Source organism: Myzus persicae, unplaced genomic scaffold (genome assembly GCF_001856785.1).
Source record: "Myzus persicae strain clone G006 unplaced genomic scaffold, MPER_G0061.0, whole genome shotgun sequence".
Taxonomy (NCBI): Eukaryota; Metazoa; Arthropoda; class Insecta; order Hemiptera; family Aphididae; genus Myzus; species Myzus persicae.
In genome coordinates, this window is record NW_019104199.1 from 1,723 (window position 1) to 24,284 (window position 22,562).

Here is a 22,562-nt window from a genome sequence, read left to right on the forward strand (position 1 = left end):
TATCACGACTGTATAATCGAATTGACGCCAAAAACAAAATATCCTGTGTCTATTAACTAGATATTTCCTCACTAGGTTGCGTTGAAAACTACATCAAAAAGTGATAACCATATTTTGTTATCATACAATATATTATTGTCTGATGACTGATAGTGATCTAACGAAAATCGAAATATGAATTACGAACTGTAAATTAATTTTTGTTTCTTTATTGTAGGCATTTATTGATTTACATTACCATTTAAATTAGCCATTGTTATTGTGATACTTAAATTATTAATAAATTCAGTATATTGTTGAGCTATATTAATTTATTACAGTATTTTAGATTATATAAACTGTTTAAAATGCCAAGCTGTTTTGTTTGTGGTAGATCAAGAACACCTTTAACAAAACTTCAAAATATTACTTTTCACAGGCCAGTACCTATATTACTTTATTAACTTAATAATAGTTAATTTAAATAAATAAATTTGTATAAACAGATTTTCTGCTGATCCGAATGTACGGGGAAAATGGTATAATTTTATTAGAACAAATGGTTTAGATATAGGCGACATCACAAAACATAGCCTGATATGTTCCAGTCATTTTGACCCGTCTTTATTCATCACAAATAATAACTGTAGAACTTTATCAAAAAGAGCGGTTCCTTCTATTATAATATCGAGAGTGAAGAGCGTGAGTTGGTTATAATATTTGTTTGCCATTTTTTAATTAGTTTTATATTTTATAATATTTATTTAATTGTTTAAGGCAAAAGCTATGTACCCTGAAAAAAAGCTTTGCTTGCCAAGTATTGCACCTCCCATTCTTGATATGAACAAGTCTTTAGTAAAGGTAATATATTTATTTAAATTGTAATACATATTATATATATTTATGTAATATTAATTAATTAAGTTATATGTAACTTATTTAATTATTTATGCAATTTTTAGACGTCTACCAGCAGAATTGATAGTGAAAGATCAATCACTTCAGATAAAGATTTGCCACAGTTGGATGTATCGATGAAATCGAATATAAATCTTTCAAATCATCCAACAAGTTATGTTGAGAATCGTTCTATTCAAGTAATTTTATTTATATAATTATATATATATATTTACATAATAATTTTAATAAGTTATAATTAACCATTAAAACATTGAATTTTGCATTTAGGTATTTGCTAAAAATATTGACTGCGAAGGAGTGTCGTTATTAGATGATAGTGTGTTATCTAATTCTACCAGTTTGAATACTACAGTTGAAGTAATTTTCTTTAAAATCAAATGCAATCTTCTAACATTGAATAAATTTTATGATTTAACATTTTGTACTTATATTTTATTTAGGACAATGTGAATCCTTCATTTTTAGCTGCTTCTTGTAGCATTGCTGTTGACGATACTCCAAGGCGACGGTGTTTGAAGCTTGGAATTCATAAATTGTCAAAACAAATGGCCACAAAGAGGAAACAATTGAAAACACTCCAACAAACATTAAGGCGTAAAGAAAAAAAAATTGCATCTCTTAAAGGTATTATACTTCAGTTGAAAAAAGAAAATCTTATAAACGACGACGCCACAGATATCTTACTAGATTCATTTGGTAAATACAAAGATTTAATTACTAATTGGTCTAAGAAAAATAATAACAAAAATGTACCCAAGAAATACAGCCCAGCTTTAAGGCAATTTGCTTTGTCCTTGCATGTTTTATCAGCTAAAGATTATAATTACGTCAGAAAGCAATTTAATACCATACTACCACATGTTCGAACTTTATCGAAATGGTATTCGCATGTGGATGCTAAACCAGGGTTCACTAGTGAAGCTTTAAAAATGCTTACCTTAAAAGTAAAGTTTGCTAATAAACCAGTAATTTGTAGTTTAATGCTTGATGAAATGGCTATTCGTCAGCAGCTTGATTTTGATGGACAAAATTATTATGGGAGAGTAGATTTGGGAACTGGCTTAGAGTATGATAGTTTGGAATTGGCTAAGGAATGTTTAGTGTTTATGGTTGTATCTATGAATGAAAACTGGAAAATACCTGTTGGGTATTTCCAAGCTTCTTCTTTAACTGGTGCTCAAAAAGCTGAACTTACGAAACACGCCTTAAACCTATTGAAAGGAACAGGAATTTCTATAGCAAGCTTAACATTTGATGGTTGCTCTTCAAATTTAACAATGGCGCGTTTATTAGGCTGTGATTTGAATGCAAATAATTTAAATAGTATATTTGATAATATTGCTGTATTTATGGATCCAGCTCATATGGTCAAGATTGTGCGGAATGCTTTTGGAGAGAAACGAGAATTTATTGATGGGGATGGTAAACAAATATGTTTCAATTTAGTGGAAAAATTATTTTTGATTCAGGAGGATGAAGGCTGCCACCTAGCAAACAAGTTACGAAAAAGTCATATATTTTTTTTCAAGCAGAAGATGAAGGTAAAATTGGCCTCACAACTTTTAAGCCAATCTGTGGCAGATTCTTTAAAATTTTGTAAGCATAATTTAGGCCTTGAAGAATTTTCAAACGTAGATGGAACAGTAAAGTTTATCGAGATGTTTAATGCCGCATTTGATATTCTCAATTCTAGATCCATCAACTGTATTGGAAATAAAAAAGCTATTTGCAAAGAAAATTTTCAACAAGTGTTTGAATTTACAAAGTTAATGACTGATTACATAAGAGGACTGAAAGTGAAAGATAAAGGTGTATTTGTACCTGTATTAGAATCAAGTAGAAAGACTGGTTTTCTAGGATTCATTGTATGTTTGAATTCTACCTTACACTTGTATTCAACTTTAATTAATTCAAATATCTTAGACCACATTAGAATGTATAAAATAAGTCAAGATCATTTGGAGTTGTTTTTTGGTTCAGTAAGAGCAATGGGTGGTTACAACAATAATCCCTCATCACGCCAATTTCAATCCGCATACAAGAAGTTGGTAATACAATCACATAACGTTGGTAATTTTAGTACTGGAAACTGCATTCCTTTAGAAAATATTGACATACTGCATTATTCCAGTACTGATCCAATCAAAACAATAAATAGTTCTACATTCAACAATAATAAAGATATTAATTTTTCTGAAAAAAATATTGAAGAGGTCGATTCATTTATAAATGACCATGATTATATTTGTCATCAAAATGTGTATGATTTTTCTAATTTCTCTAAGGAGGTGATAATTTATATTGCAGGATTTGTTGTGCATAAGTTGTTGTCAACCATTAAATGTGATACTTGCCAACAATCCTTATGTTCAAAAAACCGAGAACCATTTTGTAACTCCTTAATTGCTGTTAAAAATAAAGGAGGTGATAAAGGAGGACTACATTATCCCAGCGACGATGTAATTTTGATTTGTATGCAAACTGAAAAATTATTAAAATCATTCAATTATAAAAATCAACCTGCGAACTCATTATATATCCAAACTAAAGTTCTCAATCATTTTTACAACTCTAATATATTCATTTCATTAAAATCACACAGTCTAGAAAGCAGTAGTCCATTAGCTGACCATTTAACTCTACTAATAAAATCAATTGCATCCATCTATATCAAGCTTAAAGTAAACTATAGTTTAAAGTCAACAAATGAAACCCCATCTTTAAGAATGTGGTATAATAAATTGACACTATTTAAAGGACAGTGAAATTTTCTATTTATTTTTTTTCTATTGTAATATAGTCCATTATTATTTATTATATTATTTAGTATTTATTCATTGTACATAAAGTTTAGGTGATGACGGTGATGTATAATTCTATAAATTATAATATAAATATAATATATAATGTCTTATAATATTATAATATTACCTAATAAATTATGTTAAATTTCAATTAGTGCCAGTTTTGGTATGCTATTCCTAAAACTTTAAAGTATACCTATATTTTTTTAACTCATTATTTTAAAACATAACATAAATGTTTAACTGCTATAATTTTAAAACTGATTTTTAAACTACGATTTACGGCGACATTATTATGGCTCAATAAATAAATATAATTGGATAGGTTGGCTAAACTGTTTACATCTGTACAATATTATAGTCCATAAAACTGGTAGTGCCGTAAATTGTGTCTACGTTTTTGGCTTCACTTTTTAGCAAAAACGGCACCTCTATATTACTCTATGCGCTAAACTCGGCCGGCGGTCGCTATCCGAGTTAATAGTTATTATTAAATATTATTTATTTATTTAATTTGATGATTATGATAGTTAGATAATTATAATTATAATTAATTATAATAAATTAGTTATAGTTAATTATAATTATTATTATAATTATGCATTTATAACAAAAAGAATTGAACTTGTTACCTATAATTTATAAAGTACCTATTATGTAGTAATAAGTTTTGATAATTTTTTTTTCTTGTAACTTTTCTTTTTTATTTGTTTGTTTTGTGACCAAGTAAACTGTTTCATTCTCATAGTGATGTAGTATTGGAAAATATTTGTCATTATTTCAGTTTTATGATCACTACAAGGAAATGTCAGTAAATCACCATGTTCTTCAAGAACATGATCAATTGTTTTGTTTAAAACGTCCAAATCTATACAATGTTTGACATAACCTTCCTCCATGGCTGATATTAGTTTGAAAAAGTTGTGATATGGATATATCAGGTAACCTCTAATTTTCAAATTAGTAAATTCGGCTTCAGGTTGTTTTACATCCAAGTAATTTCCTAGAGTTCAATATTAGTAAATTATTAAATTATCAATTTATACTTCTTTGGTTTCTGTTGCTTCAGTTGCCTCAACTCTAGAGTTGTATTAGAACTGGTACTGTTCCAACACGAATATGTCCGAGATATATTACATGGATTGAAATGTAACTCGTACACTCGTGATGTTGATAATATATATTTTCCATTTACTTCAGATAGAATATTGATACATTCTTTGCAAATATTTAGATCTTTTGGTAAAGTAAATAATACATTTTTTTTATTTTTTTCATTATGTGAAACAATTTATTACACAACATCTCACCATGGTTGTATGTATTTTAAGATGAACATAGAATAAAATTAAAATTATAAACAATATTCAGCATGAACCTATCTTAAAAAAATTAAACATCAAGTCACCAAAGTTCGAACAGACTGTATCACACAATTATTATAATATATTAGGTTGGTGTGAAATGTATAATTATATATTTTATGAAGCATGAAAAATGAGGGAAATTAAGCTCCTGTTAATGTTGATTAGCATACCGATTTATTAATTTCTAATTTTGAATATATATATATATATAATATATAATATTTTGAATTTAGGGTTGTGGGGGCCCCAGAGCCCACATAATATTGAAATATAAGAATTTTTAGTTGATCTACATGCTTTAAACATAAAATTCAAAATTATATTACTTTGCTTTATAGAACATAATTAATACAGATTTATAAAATGTTAATGCAATTAATAAGTAAATACAAGTAACCTTTAAAGTTATGTCTTTTTATTTTTTCATTTAGACATTTGTACATTTAGTACATTAAAAGTTAAAACCATTGAATAAGTTAATATTAAAATATATTTGATGCTAATGAAAACTAAAATAAACTCTTCAAATTATTTTCAACAAAAAAATTGATACCATAAATAATATTTAGTACGTTAGTTCAACGTTATTTTACAATATACAAACATAAATATAATGTACAAATTAATTATAATAAACATACTTTTCTTAACTTCTTAATAGAAAATTGTTTAATGGTATCTTCTAAGTTCAAGGACCTAAGTACATCACTTTCAATACTTAAAATGGTTAAGTTGGATAGACGATCTTGTGTCATTGTAGTTCTCAATTTATTTTTTATAAGTTTCATTTTTGAAAATGAGCGTTCTCCACTACTGTTTGCCGCCAATAACACCAAGTACATACGCAGAGCAATGTCTACATTTGGAAATGTAACTTTTAAATTATCTTCGAAGAGTATCCTGAACAAAAATAATTCCCACGATTCTTCTTTTCTACAATCTTTTTGACGTAAATTAACCAAACTATTAAACTGCAGTAATTCATTCCCTAAAGTTGCTTCTAAATCTTCAGAGTATATATTGACCAGATTTGTGGCAGATAATAATAATAATGAAGGTTCTATAATTCCTAATTTGCTGAAAAAAACCGAATAATCTAGAAATGAATTTCGTTTATCTTGAACAAAAAGTTTCAAAAAAGTAAGAGCTGTTACCGAAGATTGAAGAACCATCTTAGGATTTTGTAGCAAGTGATTTGTGACGTTGAAGCGGTCTAAAATGTCATTCCAAAATAACAAATAAAATGCAATTTCAAAACTAATGATTTTTTTCAGAAGTCCATTCGCTTCATTTTTAACGACTTCTTTTGCTCTGGGTCTTTTGAAATATAGTCCAAAGTAACTTTAAATTCATTATAACTTAATACTAATGCTTTGGTGGCATCTGCTCTACATGAATAACGAGTATCAATTAAATCTTTAGGAATATGAAATTGTGTATTCGAATCTTTCAATGATAACTTCTTGGTTTGAATTTGATATCTCGATGGAGATGCTGTAAAAAATACGTATATATTTTGAACGAAATCAAAGAATTTTATAGCACTAGGACATGAGTTAGCTGCAGTTTTTCAGACTAAATTTAAAGAATGCCCACAGCATGGCACAAAAAATGTGTAACCCATTTACTCGTTTATAAAAGCCTGCATTTCATTGTATTTCCCACTCATATTTGCAGCGTTGTCATATGACTGCCCACGACAGTATTTTATATCGATATCATAATCTTTTAAATAGTGAATAAGTATTTCAGCTATAGCTTTACCCGTATGGCCACTGAGTTTAGGAAAAAAAAGCAAGTGAAAGAAAAGCAAAATGAAAAAAAAGCATATTGGAAAAAAAGACGAAAACCAATTATTATTATTATAGGTATAAATTATTGCAAATAGCTTGCTAAAAAAAAATCTAATAAAAATAATTCATTAATTAAATATATTATGTATACTAGCTGATCCTGTTCACTTCGTTGCCTGTTAAATGTACCAACTCCATATGACCTCAAACTGTATTCAATTTGTTATTTAATATTCGGTGTATGGTATTCAGAACTTATCTAAACTTTTCCATTACCCAGAGTAAAAATTCTGATTCGTAGCACTATATTAGCTGAATTACCCGGCTTCGCCCGAGTGAAAAATTTTTGTGTATCACCTCCCCGTCACCGTACTCGTCCTGTCGGGGCAAAACATTCTCCTGAACAGAACCGTCGCCCTGGTGATAGGGCGATGTGAATAAAAAATAATTGAATAAAACATATATAAGCATTCAAAAGTAAGTAATCGCTTTATTGTTAATCATGTGAATTATAATTATTAACAAAGATCAGTTGTATTTTCATTGTAGTGCTTTGTGATATACGATGTTTTTTGTTTGATTACCTGGCGCATAGACAAACAAATCTGATGGTTTCCCAACACTGGAACAGGCAACATACAATTGACCAAGTGAGAAACATGGGTTTTCCAGATTAATACCACAAACACTTAATGATTGCCCCTGGGACTTGTTTATGGTAATAGCAAGAGCAAGCCGCACTGGAAACTTTAGTCGTTTAAACTCAAATGAAACATCAGTCGGAATCATTGGGATGCACGGTATGAGAACATTTATACTTTCCTTTCAGTAAAGTTGCTTCTATTTAGTAATTTTTTTATCGCTAACCGTGTGACGTTGCAAAGACGCAATTGGTTGATATTTCGCAACATTATAACTACCGTTCTAACGTTTAATTGAAGTTTGTGAGGTGACAACCCTGGTAAATCCAGCGAGTTTAAAAATGCCGGTGGATAGTTGACTACATCATCTTGGTTAGTTGCCGAATCAACTGATTTATATATCCTCGATTCACCTGTAATTTGTTCTTGAATTTTCCATTTATATCTATGTTTTTTGCAGCCAATATAGCTCGTTCGCTCAACTAATCATGGTTTCTATAATTTCAAGCAACATCTGGAAACACCTTCTGAATAAGTTCATCTTTTAATCGAGTTAACTGACAAAAACTTCGAGGAAAGTTAATACAGCCAGTCAACATGTCTATAGGAAATTTTCCATTACCAATGTCAATGAGTTGTTTAGAGAATATGTTTCCAGATTGGTCATTTTGCAACTCGACACTCATATTTTTGTTTAAATGAAGTACTTTGACATGTTTCCACAAATTGGAGGACTTTAGACATGCATTGAGTTCATTAGCTGGCGTTGATCGTGGAATCACTGGCAATGTTTGACGAAAATCTCCTGCTAATAAAATCATTGCACCACCAAATCGGTTATGATTGCTTCGCAGATCTTTTAAGGTTCTGTCTAAAGCCTCCAACGATTTTTTATGTGCCATCGTGCATACATCCCAAACAATCAATTGACATTGCTGCAAAACCTTTGCCATTGCAGAGTTCTTCGAAATATTGCAGGTTAGAGTTTAATTGCTTTGTATATTTAATGGCAGTTTTAGTGCTGAATGGGCTGTTCGACCACCTTCAAGCAAAGTTGCTGCGATTCCCGACGAAGCGAGTGCAAGTGCAATTTTATTTTGTGAGCTAATTGTTACTAATATTAATGAAATGAAAAAAGTTTTTCCTGTACCACCAGGTGCATCTAAGAAGTATATCCCTCCAGTTTCATCATATGTTACTTTCATAAGAATATCAAATACATACTTCTGTTTGTTATTCAACAGTGGAAGATTTATTTGAATTAATTCTTTCAAAGTGTTGAGATCATACAGTTTTTCTCGGTGCACCTCTGGGTTAAAAGAACCATGCATTGGACGATTGACCGCGGTCAGGCCTAATTGAATTAATAGTTTGTTTGACATCATCAAGCACATGTTCTCAATTGAAATCAATGCTTCGTTGTAAATTTCTTCACTGATTTGTATATTTGGATTTCCCATTCTATTCCGTATTTGATACAAAAAATCAATCACACATATAATCTTTGTACTTGATCCACAAATCGATTGGATTTGATGGGAAACATGTACATATGATTATAGAAAACAATGTTCGTATTTAGTGAGCATGTGATATTACAGAATTATTGAGAGTTTGATCCCAATGATCGTCATTTTCTAGCAATTGAAAACGTTGACAGGCTTCCCTGTTGTGTACACACAATTCACTATCAACAGTTTGTGAATGTTGGATTGATGTTGGGCCACGTACATTGACTAATAGCAGTCGTAAATAAAAACATTCATCATTGCTTGGATGTACTGAATAAATTCGACCAATCGCATATACATCTAGGTATTCTGGAACTGATTTTCCTTGTTTCCGTCGTATAAATCTCTTTGAGGATTGATTCCAAGTATAATATTTTGGCATTTCAGAATATAGCAATGTTTGTGCAAAATCATCGTTTTGGCATAACTCAAAGAAACTGGTCAATGTTAATATAGTAGAAGGTGGCTGAGCAGCTCTTTGTACTGCGTTTTGTGCTGTTAAGTACACTCTGTCCATTTTCTAAATGCACAGCTAAGTGAACAACAGTAGGGTGTCTCTCATGAATAGGAAAAGAAAATATTCGCCTAACTGCTCCATTACTACTAACATAGCGGCCCATTTGGTATCGGGTAACTTCATTATTGGAATTCTCTGCACCAATTCCAATCACAGCTATATCATTCCCTTTGGTTACATATTTGCAAATGTATCAAATAGATGTCACTAAATGGCAAGATTAAACGTTGATGTGTGCTTTGAAGGTCTTTGATAAAATGGGTGAATATGGAACAATCCAATATCTTGTTGATTTAATTTAGAGGTCTCGATTACACGTGTAATGAACTACACGGGTACCCGTGTTTTTACACAAGACGGGATTAAGGCCCGTGTAATAAAAATTCTCGTGTATCTAAATACCCGTGATCTTGAATACTCTTATATTTAAATAAAATCAAATTTTACTACTTGCAGTTCTGACTTACGATTACTCCACTTCCTGAATTCAATATGATAGAACACATCATATAATATTTTGTTCACTACATCTTAGATATTTTGTGTCATAACATTTATCAATAATATTAATAAATTATAATAAGTAAATAAATGTGTGTATGTAATTGATGTTATTTACGTGTAACTGATAATGAAAAGTATTTGTATTTGCATGATTATTAAATAACAAAATAACAATAAACATGTTTATAAATATATTAATAAATTAATAAATTCTAATAATAACAATATTAAATTAATCAACGGCCAGTAGATGGTAACCCATATACTTATACAAAAGTTAACAAAGCAATCACTTACAATCTATGAAGTTATAATAATTGTTTGTTCTGGTGAAGAAAAATCAGCATGTTTACGGTCTCGGGCGCCAAACAACTTCTCTTGGCCGTCTCTATGTTTCCAGCGGTTGAGAAACATCTTTCAGAACTAACTGACGTTGCTGGTATCCCTAAATATTTCGTTGCCAGAGCAACAATTAGTAGATATTTTGATGCACGCGTCTTCCGCCATTCTAGTGCATCAAAATCAAATTTTAACTGTGGTTCTGCCAAGTAATGTTGATACTGAATGTCATTATCAGCTGTATTACAATTTATTTCATCACCGAACAGAAATTCAAGATCCCCGTGATGTTTATTGACAGGTGTTTCAATTTTCACATCGCAATTAATTTCAGCTATTTCTTTTATCAAATTTTTAACCCGTGTCCGAATTTCTTCCCTTGCATCAACCGTTTCATGCTCTAAGTCCTTGAATCTTGGGTCGATTAAAGACGCTATTTGCCTAGCAGACACGACACTAGAAGGACACCACAATAATTTAAAACGATCTGATAGTTCCCTAATTACAGTGGTTTTAAAATATTCAGTTATTTCATCATCACTTACATTATGCTTTAAATATTTTTATATAATTGCGTTTATAAGAGGCCTAACCATTGAAATAGAGCAATATTTTTTGCCAAAAAAAACCGAGGTCATAATCTGTAGAGGTTTAAGCAATTTAATTAACGTTTCTACATCTGTCCATTGGTGCTCTGTCACTTCAAATTTGTGTGCCATTGCTGCTGTAGTAAACGAACGATCAGCAAGAACATTTGAAATTGGGCACCTATTTTTATAAAGTCGATCAAGCATCATATATATAAAGAGTTCCATCTGGTTTTACAGCTTTGAATTAAAGTTTCTGTTGGCAAACCTAGTTGGTCTTGCTTATCTTTTAAATACTGTATTCGATTTCAAAACTGATCGCAGAGCAAACGATAGGTATCTAAGAGAACATTATACCCAAATGTGTTGTCTCCATCTTACATGCCTACTAATGGTACCTACTACATGGCAAAATTTTGTTTGCAAGGTTCAATAGTGCGCTATTAGTTTTGATATTAGAATGAATTGATCTATTATAAAATTTAAAGGTAAGATTATTAAATGGTGCCCCACACAGGCTTTTACTGATATTATTTTTAAGTAACTTATGATTATTTTAAAATGCAGTTTCAAAAAGCATGTTTTTCTAATTTGAATTTATCGTAATAAGTAATCACCTTAAGGGGCACTTTTTTTCGTGCGCTTTGTTGGCGGTGGCTGTGGCAGGGAGGCTGTCTTATTGCCCGGATCGTCGCTTTGGTCGTTAGGCACGTCTTCGATGATGCCAATGCTTTCATTGGTGTTCAAGCCGATGACATCGTTGTTCATTTTGGCTGAATCATCGTTATTCATTTCGGCGGAATCATCGTTATTCATTTTGGCGGAGTCATCGTTATTAATTTTGGCGGATTCATCGTTATTAATTTTGGCGGAATCATCGTTATTCATTTTGGCGGATTCATCGTTATTCATTTTAGCGGATTCATCGTTATTAATTTCAGCGGAGTCACCATCGTTGGTCTCGTGGTCTCGTGTCCGCTCATTTCGTTGACTTCCTCGACAACGGCGTGTGGAGTGCCGTGTATGGCGTCGATCAAGCTTAATACAACCATGGCTTCGAGATCGGAGTTCAACCTGCGCGATTGTTTTCTGTGCCGGCAGAGCCGTGTACGACGGCGCCTGGGCCTTTTGGATGGTGATGGGTCTTCCTCATCCGATGAAATTAAGTTTATCTTTTCAGTCGATCTATCGTCGTCATTCAAGACAATTACGTCAGAATCAGAATCAAAATCAGAATCTCCGTGCACCACTTAATTAATTGTAAGAAAAGCCATATTTTCGGAACACAAACGGCTACGAGTCTACGACACCGATAACAAGATTACCACAACCGTTACGAACAAGGACCGGTACAAATCAGTATTCACTGTTGAGAACGTCAAAAGTGTATGAACTGGTTGTGAAAATCGACGGGGCGCTGAAAAATATTACCGATATGGGCGAACGACCGGCCTAGTGTAGTAATTTATCGTGAGAGCGGCGGAAAACAATTCGCGTGAAAATCGCAAAGTGCTCTTGTGAATGTCGGACACTGAGTCGGTGACGCGTCGACAGGCTGGCGGGACGCGAGACGTGGAAAGAATGTGGAACAAGCCTGCAGCCGGGTGACGGTGTGTTTATTCTACGGACTCTTTGGTTCAACAGGTACCCAGCACGATGCCCGTCCGTGGGACAAGTGTCCTCATCGGGGGGCCGTAAACTCTCGGAACGTATTCACATGGACTGTATAAACACGGAACAAAAACGTATAGTCCCGGACCGTAGAGATGCGGAATAAAGTATTCTTCAAACCGTATTATGCCGGACCGTGTAATCGCGGAATTTCAAAATATGCGGACTGTATTGTCACGGACCGTATAAATCTGGAAAGTATACTCCCGGACCGTATTCTAGCGGAAAAAAAAAATACGTACACCGTATATTCGCGGACCGTAGAAATGCGGAATAAAATATTCTTCAAACCATATTAGGCCGGACCGTATAATCGCGGAATCCTAATTTTAAAACATTCTTAAGGGGTTTTAAATAGGCAATTTAAAATGTTAATTTATTATTAGGTACCTACCAACATTTGATCTCTGTCAGCTACTAACTACTAAAGATACTAATTTAAAACTATTCAAACAATAATAAATAGAATAATAGTCATGTTTAATAAAAAAAAAATAGGTTTACAGTTTATATCGTGACGACGGCGACGTAACATATTAATTATGCCGTATAGGTACCTAATGTTTAAATTCCATAAAACTAAAAAATCGAGTTAATAATTATTACATTAAATACAGGAACTTATTGCTTAAAGGTCTGGTCTCTAATCAAAGATGTTGCTAATCCTTTTTCTTGTGACTATAAACATATTAATGGTATTATGAATTTAACTTATTCTTTAACAATGTTGGAAATAATATTTCATATTTTTATTTTATGGTTACAGAAATGTACAGGTGTTTATTATACATGATGAATGTCATATTAGTGACTCAATCTTCTTAACACATATTACTTTAAATTAAATAGAAGAAAATATTATAAACATAAAAGAAAATTCCTCTTTTTTGATGGTAAATAGAATACATGGAGAACTACATCGATACCTTTAAATATTTTTTTATGATAAGGCATCTGGATTCTGGAATATATTTTCCTACAAAATTTTAAAAAATCCCTCATCATTCCTTCATATAAATCAGGGGCTTCTGAAAATTTTACTGACCTACCTCTCTTAGTCTCTCACACTGTCTATTTCAAAAATGTCTTAAAAATAGATTAGTAAATTTCTCAAATGATCATAATTTTTTTTTTCTTATAGTCAGTGTGTTTTCAGGAAAGGTATATCTAACTAATGGTCAGGGATTAAAGTATGAAAAATTTCCAGAGGGGACTAATGTCTCTATATAGTTTTAAGCGTTCCATATATAATTTTATGAATAATGTCTAATGTATAAAATCTTAATTTTTTAAAGGGGACGCTTTTTAACCACCATCAGTGGTCCTCCTGCGTCTCCCCACTTTACCCCTGCTAATGGTGATCTACTACAGACTTCGAAATTCATTCATTCAAGTCTGGATAAAGGAAATAAGGTAATAGGCATGTTCCTTGATTTAAAAAGAGCATTTGATTCGACGGTCAACTATAATATTTTTATAAAGAAATTAAAGTATTACGGTATCCGTAAAATTGCTCTATTACTATTCTCATCTTACCTTTCCAATAAACATTCAACACAGGTAGTTAGAATTAATGAGTGCTTTAGTTTTTCGATTTCTGATAACTGTGGTGTTCCTCAAGGTACCGTCTTAGGACCTATAGTCTAATATAGTCCTATACTATTCCTTATATACATTAATGTACGTATTAATTTGAAAATTAATGGTTAGGTAATTTGTTTTGCAGATGATACATTAGTGTATCCTACTGTGTATCTTACTGTATTAGTGTTACCTTGAACATGATAATATTTACAATCTATGTAGCTTAGCTAATAAATGTATCAACAACATTAAAGCCTGGTTAGATAACAATTTTCTTGAACTTAGTATTAACAAATCTAAATCTATGTTTTTTAGTATAAATAATAATAATGTAGGTACCTTAGAAAGATGTCATAGCTCATGGCTAAAATTGTTTAAGTAAAATAGAATTTATGATTGCCGTTTCTTTGAAAATATTTAGGCATTATCTTTGATCATAATCTTAATTGAAAAGATCACATACATAACATACAATATTTGTAATTGTATTAGAAAATTATTTTATAAATTTAAAATATTAAAAAAAAAAGTAAATCTTTGTAATAATCGTATAATTTACATTGCACTAGCTCAAACTATAATTAGCTATAGAATATGTGTATTTGGGGATCTGCTTTTAAATCAAACTTTTACCCACAAAACATATCTTTAAATAACTTGTTAATAATAATTTTAAATAGACCTAGATTTTACTCAGTCTATTATCTTTATTCCAAACTCTCAGTTGATAGTTTAAATTCCATTTTCATAAAAGAATATTCTACTTAAATGTACTCTGTTGAATTTGATGACGCAAAATTTAATCATAAATATAATACTAGGAGTAAGGAAAAATCTAATACTAAATACATTTTTTGTTCTACTACTTTTGGCAAATATTGACAAATTAATGTTAGTGTGACATATTATATTGAAATACTTTTTTTTATTAATTTTGAACATCTATATTATATAAATGAACTATGGGTACATAATAATATAATCATAGTTAAAAAAACTTAATGTATTTTTTATGAACTTTCTCATTTCAGCATAAGCTTTGTTTTTGAAATGAGAAAATAACCATTATTTCATTGTATTATATATGTATTGTGTAACTTGAAAAATGATGGAATCAATTACAGTTATTATTATTATTATGATTATCAAAAAATTTATAACATTCAATGTTTAATAATAATATGTAAAATTAGTACCTAGTTACTTAAACATTCAATTTAATATAAAATCAAAGTTATTTAGGAAAATACAATGAATGGATTTCACAATTTGATGAGTGTAAACAATTTAAAAAGAAAATCTACTCAAATACATATATATATATATATACAATTTAGTTTTAGTAACTATTCTGAAGTAGGAATTGTATATGGTATAACTAATCAAATTGAAATTTTGAATTTAATTTCTATTTGTTGTAGAAATCTTAGAATTTTTTATGGTAATCAAATTTAAACAATTTGTGGATAATGAAAGTGATTAAATCAGATACCTATATTTCTTAAAAATAGCTAAAATTATTATTATACTTTTTCCAAATGTCAATAACTAATAAGTAAAATAAATATACTGCCATACTATATTTTCTGTGAAACCAAGTTAAGTAAAATATTACTAAAATAACAAACAAATGTAACTTATGACAACATTTAATCTTTTATTTTGTCATCTTATAATTAATAGTAACATAATAATATAATACAATCTAACAATTTATAATTTACTTGAATATATTTAAGAGAAAAAAATTCTTTGAAAGGAAATATTAGGTGTTCGGCACATCGGACAAACCGAGTTTGGCACCTGTAAGCGTTCCACACATGATGCACATACCCATGCATGGCCGCATGGCAAAATTATATACTCGGCTGCAGTTCCATTTACCGCTACTACCATACACACCAAGCATACAGAACTTTCTGCCGGCGGATCAGCAACATTAACACTTTCTTCTAAAGGAAATTCCCTAGGCCTTCGTGCTGGTGGGTCTCCAACATTAAGTTCAACCTCTAAAGGTAATTCGTCAGGTGGTATTTGTTCAAAATTTTCAATCTATCCTTCATCGGACATCTCGTCATTGTTGCGCAGAGCCCAAATCCATTGTCTTTGATCGTACCCTTCAGTGACATAAGAACATCTCTGCAAAAATTGCCAACTGGAAATCAATCCTAAATTTAGCTGTTGGGTCGCATTTTTGATTCGCATAGAATTAGCTAGAAATTTGAATCTTAAATGCCTAGTTGGATTTAAATTATTGTTCAGCTGATTGACAATAATGTGATAGTTTTTATTTAAATTTGTTAAATGATCTGAAATAAATAAAATTAACCATTATAATTTCTATTGTAAACTTCAAAAGAATAATTTTATGAGTTATGAAATAACAATAAAATCATTATACCTATATTAACTTACCTAAAAATATCCATAAACTTGGATGGTTGGTGCCAAATTTGACTTTTAGAGAGTTGTGGAAACTCTCAACGTTGTTGTTGGTTCTCCGAGGTAATCCATAAACCGATATGATGTGTGGTCCAACATTTCTTAACCAGTACCTATGCCATAAAATACATTGTACTGTACATAATTGTAAATAATAATATTGTTTTGATACATTGCAGTTTAAATTTTTATATTCTAGTTAGTATTTATTCTTAAATATAATATTTTGTGTTTTTTGTTTCTAGTGCATAAAATACCTACCTTTGGTAATACTGAAATAGTTGTTCCAAATGAACTCCATGGTTTCGAGCAAATGCTGTTATTAATGAAAAACTATTTTCAATGTTAAGAGCGGGCAATAGAGGAAGGCACATTAATAGTCTTAAAGCTTTTAGAGCATTGTCATTATTATTGATATGGTTTAAATAACCCAGTTTTTTCATTTTTCTCCATACAGCCTTTAAAATTGAAACAAATATAGATTAGGTACCTAATGAAAATAATTCTTATAAGCAGTTAATTTAAATAATTTTAAGTGTACATCCTGGCAACCCATGCCAGTCCGTCACTGCCTATATGTTATAAATGTTAATCAAAAATTTAAAAGTGGGTAACATAGTGTAACTCTTACTTGGTTGTGATGGAACCAACACCCAACAGATTGGGCTCCAGGAAAAACTGATAATAGTACATCCCTCAAAGCACTTTCATAATCTGTTATAATTATACTTGGTCTTAATGTAGGTAGTAAATTATTTTTTACAAATTGAAAGACACATTCATACGATCTTCTCGTTTTACTCTCCATCAGAACATAAATGATAGGTATGGACTATAAAAATGTTTTAAAGTATTATTATTTTATAATGACATTCATAATTTTGTCTGTCTTACATAATTTTGAATCATGAAATGCAAAACCAATAATTGATATCCCATATTAGCTGGGATTATTTTGAAGGTGGCGTCTGCATCGATTTCATTTACATCGTTAAGTAACACAGTATGAATAAGTTGAGTACAAGCAAATATGATGTTTGTTTTACCATCAGTGTCTAGTACACAACATCTGAAAAAATTTGCCTCACAACAACTAAATCTTTCAAGTTGCCCGTCATCAAATAGTGTGGCAAGTTCCCTTAAATTATTCGGTAATCTGGGCAAAGATTTTCTTCTGGCCAAACGCATAATAGACTCTGCAGATGACCAGGGGTATAAAGATGCAGCTACCAAATGCCTATATATTATACTTATTATTACACAATGTTCAATTTATTATATTATATGTGATATAGTTACCTTCTTGCTTCCTCATCATAAATGGTTATTAACAATATATTTTCAGTTGATCCTCTTTGTTTTAATACATTTCTAAAACTGTTGATGAGGACGGTATTGTTTGCATCCCCCACATGATTTCTATGTGGTTGAATTATAACAATGCTGTTATCTCTTAATCTTTTCATTGATCCCGTGCATAAATGTGATGAAGCTTTATTACATTTAAAGTATCTAAAAAAAAAGTCTTGTTATGTTGGAATTGTATTTATCTAATTTTCTTATTTTTTTTGCTTACACATTTACAATTACAATTAGAGAATAGTTTTAAACATTTTTATTGAGAGTATGCAGCTTCTACAACATTCTGTAGCACATAAAAAGCATATTTCAAGGTTGAAGAATTTAATATGTTTTTTTTTTTTTTAATAACAATTTTATGGGACAAGCCCTTTAACATAGAAGATATAATAATAATCTTGACATCCAAAAATATAAAGTAAAATAATAATACAAGGTGATTCTTTTATCATGAACCACTCATTATTTCAAAAAGCATTAATGTTTTTGAAAATATTTTTGTACATAGTTTCAAGTTGTAAAAAAAACAACGTTTAAATTAAAAAATTATATTTTTAAATATTTTTTATCCTTATAATTTTTTAAGTTTTTTACTTTTTTGAATGACAACATAGAGTTTTAATTTCATATTCCAAAACAAAATATTTTTTTAAGTATTTTGATACATAAAAATCGAATTTAGGGCCAGTAGTTTATGAGTTATAAGTGTTTAAAGTTTAGATGAGTAGAGTGGTGTGGTACGGGGTTACCCCGCAAAATGTTTGTCCACTACTCCGCTTGTCTAAACTTTAAATACTTATAACTTATAAACTACTCACCCTAAATTCGATTTTTATGTATCAAAATACTTAAAAATATATTTTGCTTTGGAATATGAAATTAAAACTCTATGTTGTCATTAAAAAAAGTAAAAAAACTTAAAAAATTATAAGGATAAAAAATATTTAAAAATATAATTTTTTAATTTAAACGTTGTTTTTTTTACAACTTGAAACTATGTACAAAAATATTTTCAAAAACATTAATGCTTTTTGAAATAATGAGTGGTTCATGATAAAAGAATCACCTTGTATATAGGTACAATATAAATTTTAGTTTAAATTAAATGATATAATATAATACACAAATTGTGAAAAATATAATAATAATGGTTTTAACTTGAAAATAATGACAAAGCTTTCATTCTGATACAATCACGAGACAAATAAAAAAAAAAAAATCAACCTCATTACAAATTAGGTTACATTTACATAACGTAAGAGCTCTAGGGAAAAAAGAATCTAATCTACTCTAACCTATCTAAAATTCTAAAATCTCTTGAAGAATAATTGCATCATTCTGATTATTAACAAACTGAATACAATTTAGTGTCATCTACAAACATTAAGACATTAACTGACAAATTAAAAACAGATGGTTAGGTTAGGTTAGAAGGAAGGAGTTTTCAGAAGGAATTTTTTTGATTGTTTTAATTATTTGTTATTTAAATACCTACAGATTACCTAATATTAATTATTATTAATAAATACTTACGAGATTCCATTTTTACAGCCGTTACTTCTGTACATAAATCCTTCATGTTCCATTACCAAAACCAAATATTTATAAAATATATAAAACAATTAACAATGTATTTAAATGTGCGAAATGAACAGTTTTGTAATAAGTAGTAGCGACAGCTTCTTTCAACTACACCACTGACTGACTACACTGAATGACTGTCGTGTACTTTAGTCGACACTGGTGTACAAATATAAATAACAAATAATAGGTATTTATAATTTTACTTTGTGGATATTATAAAATATAAATAGATATTATAGTGCGCAACACGCACACATTTGACAATTGATTTCGGCGGGTGGGATTGTACTTGATAAGGCGACGACGTATTATATTATGTAGGTACCTTTTACCCTAGAACAATGTGACACACTGACAATAATAGTTTTATATTTTCCACCTGCAGGCTGCAGCAATTAAAGTCAAAAGAAAATCCAAAAATACCACAGAAAATTGAAAAGTATAGATTCGTATATTCTTCGGTTAGGTTAGGTTGTGTTATCTTTTTTTATATTTTGGACAACAATATTGAACAAAAAAAATATTGTAAAAAAACGATTATTTTTATAAATTTCAAAAAGTTTTAAATTAACAGTAAGGGGGAAAAGAGATTAATAGCCCAATAAAAACCAAATAGCCTTGTAAAACTTGACAAAATGGGTCGCGTATAACTTGCTGGGACAACGGGAAACAAAGTTGAAACACGATACGACTCACGACCGTTTTTCTTTTAAATCCTCGCTGTCATATTGTTTCCAGGAAGGGTTATATGCTCGCTGCATATGAGACACTCGGCGATTTTACGTGCATGTAATTGTATGTCATTTTGAAAACTAATTATGATGGTGGTAGAAATCATGGGCGTGCTCGAGGTAGGGGGTGGTTAAGGGGGTCCAAACCCCCCATCCACACAAGGGACAATTTACAAATATAATATATGTACTTGCATATATAGTTATAATAATTTATTGGGAACAATTTATCTAGTTTAACACCCACACGAATTAAAAATTTATTTAGGAAACCTATGTATTACAACGAGTTAAGAAGGATATTGCAAAAGTTAAATAATTAGTTTTTAAGTTATAGCCTGAACAGTGAACACCCTTTTTTTCAATTTATTTGTTTTGATGTACCTGTGTAGTTAAACATGCTGAAAACGTTGGGGAAGTCTGAAATTACCAGTCAGACTTATTTTAAAGTTATAGCTATATAATTTAAATTTTTGGTATTTTCAGATACCTATTACCTACGCCCGGCGTGGTCACTTTTTTTGATGCCGCGCGGCAAAATTTCCGATCGGCCTAGAAGGCGGTGTACATCAAAGGAAAGCCGTGCAGGTTGTGCCACTCGCCTGTGCCGCGTGTGTGTGGACGAATTTTCAGAAAAAATGCGCGGCATCAGTATACTTATTTTTTAAGTTTTTAAATTATTTATTAAGTATCCAGACAAACTTTTTTTCAAATGCCGCATTGTGTGGACGCGTATTTGCGTGCGGCCGTGCCGAGGGTTAAAAGCTGCTTCGTCTGGACGCGTTAGTAAGACCACTATGTGATGGGTGGGTGCAGAATTAATTTTGCGATTTACTATATTATAAATTAATAATTATTATAAATACCATAGGTATATTTCAAAACCATGATAATATTAGATGGGACAAATATGCATTAGGTAAACGGCACTCTCGCCATGCCGTCGTGTTGCTTTTTATTACAAAATTATCATACTAGAAATATAAAATGTCCGTATGCATCAACAACGCCTTTCGTCGATTCCAAGAATCGAGACGAATCAAAACTTTACTATACTTAAGAAGTACCCATGTACAACAACACTTTTATTCAGGGCCGGCTAAATCGAAAAAGTGCACTAGACAAAATCAAATTTTGCGCCCCTAATAAGTAATAATATAATATTATCAGTGTTTTGAAAATGCCGTTTTCTTACTAAAATGCCAACCTAGGCGTGGGCCTATGTCGCTTACCCTTTGAGCCGGGCCTGCTTTTATTATTCTTTTTCAACAAATCACTCGAAACTTCGAATATGGCCAAGGACGCAGTGTTTGTAAAGAACGTCGTTCATACGTTCACGTTCATATTTAGTGAACGATAAGCGAACGTCACTCGTTTTTTTCAAATAGAAAGTGAATGTGAACGTTTATATTTTTAATGAATTTGATTGATTTTTAAGACGTTCAATTTATCTATCATTTAATACATTTTTTCTATGTATATTATGTATAAAATATATTATAATAATAATATTTTCCCTTTCTCTATGCAAAGTGCCCTAATATTTTTTTAATTGTATCACTAGGAAATCCTTATCTGATATAATATACCTAATTCAGATACTTTATAAATTGTATATGCTCTAAAGTCTAAATTGTATTTTTGGGTCGAGTCGTATATTATGTTTATGAGTTTTTAATTTTTTATATTGACTGCAGGCAAACAATTCATAAAAAAAAAAGAATTAAATTAACGACCCTTTGAACACACAAATTGTTTTAAAGAACTTGAACTAGTTTCTACAATCAAGTTTCATATGAAGTCGAAACATTTTAATGTTAAACCTAACTTTATAGATAGGTAGGTACTGCATTCATAATTTTGAATATTATTGATAGGTAACTGATATTATAGTGGTTGTAACTTATAACTTATAGTTGTATTGGTGTGGCAGTAATGCAATAGGTATACGTGTAGTCGCGTACGTCCTGCAGATGGGGGTGCTATATAGCATCCCCCTTGGTGTGTTGCTTCCTGGAAAACAAATAGGTACTCTACACAATATGCGATTTTCAGTAGGCTGGAGACATTTCTAAATAATATTGCTACCAAAAAAAAAAAATTGATAAGTAACTTTTCCCTAAATATACTAAATCCCTAAATGTACCTAAATAATTTACTTAACCAACCCAGAAAAATTTTTTTTTTTGAAACATACGATGTCGTATATCAACGAGAAAACGATGGTG

The 22,562-nt window shown here is 30.6% G+C and overlaps 3 protein-coding genes across 3 annotated transcripts; all 3 read right to left on the reverse strand.

Annotated features, from left to right (window-relative positions):
* Positions 1-7,404: 7,404 nt before the first annotated feature.
* LOC111039864 (ATP-dependent DNA helicase pif1-like) lies at positions 7,405-7,820 on the reverse strand. The gene has a single exon (XM_022323509.1). The coding sequence runs from the start codon at positions 7,651-7,653 to the stop codon at positions 7,405-7,407; it is 249 nt and encodes an 82-aa protein (XP_022179201.1). The 5' UTR covers positions 7,654-7,820.
* Positions 7,821-10,345: 2,525 nt separating this feature from the next.
* LOC111039866 lies at positions 10,346-11,095 on the reverse strand. The gene is made up of 2 exons (XM_022323510.1): positions 11,006-11,095; positions 10,346-10,927 (listed from the first exon to the last, which is right to left on the reverse strand). Exons 1-2 carry the CDS (start codon positions 11,093-11,095, stop codon positions 10,346-10,348), a joined length of 672 nt encoding a protein of 223 aa, XP_022179202.1.
* A 5,175-nt stretch (positions 11,096-16,270) lies between these two features.
* Positions 16,271-17,848, reverse strand: LOC111039867. Its single transcript, XM_022323511.1, has 5 exons — positions 17,555-17,848; positions 17,292-17,492; positions 16,922-17,118; positions 16,634-16,773; positions 16,271-16,527 (listed from the first exon to the last, which is right to left on the reverse strand). The coding sequence occupies exons 1-5, from the start codon at positions 17,846-17,848 to the stop codon at positions 16,271-16,273; spliced, it is 1,089 nt and encodes a 362-aa protein (XP_022179203.1).
* Positions 17,849-22,562: the final 4,714 nt, after the last annotated feature.

Bases quoted from the DNA above. Each gene is read 5' to 3' on its own strand.
- LOC111039864 (XM_022323509.1), bottom strand. From the start codon at position 7,653: ATGATTCCGACTGATGTTTCATTTGAGTTTAAACGACTAAAGTTTCCA.
- LOC111039866 (XM_022323510.1), bottom strand. From the start codon at position 11,095: ATGGCACACAAATTTGAAGTGACAGAGCACCAATGGACAGATGTAGAA. The intron at 10,928-11,005 runs GTTTTTTTTGGC...AAATATTTAAAG, and splicing joins CTCTACAGATTATGACCTCG to CATAATGTAAGTGATGATGA.
- LOC111039867 (XM_022323511.1), bottom strand. From the start codon at position 17,848: ATGCGTTTGGCCAGAAGAAAATCTTTGCCCAGATTACCGAATAATTTA. The intron at 17,493-17,554 runs GTAAGACAGACA...ACATTTTTATAG, and splicing joins ATTTCATGATTCAAAATTAT to TCCATACCTATCATTTATGT. The intron at 17,119-17,291 runs GTAAGAGTTACA...TCAATTTTAAAG, and splicing joins GTTGGTTCCATCACAACCAA to GCTGTATGGAGAAAAATGAA.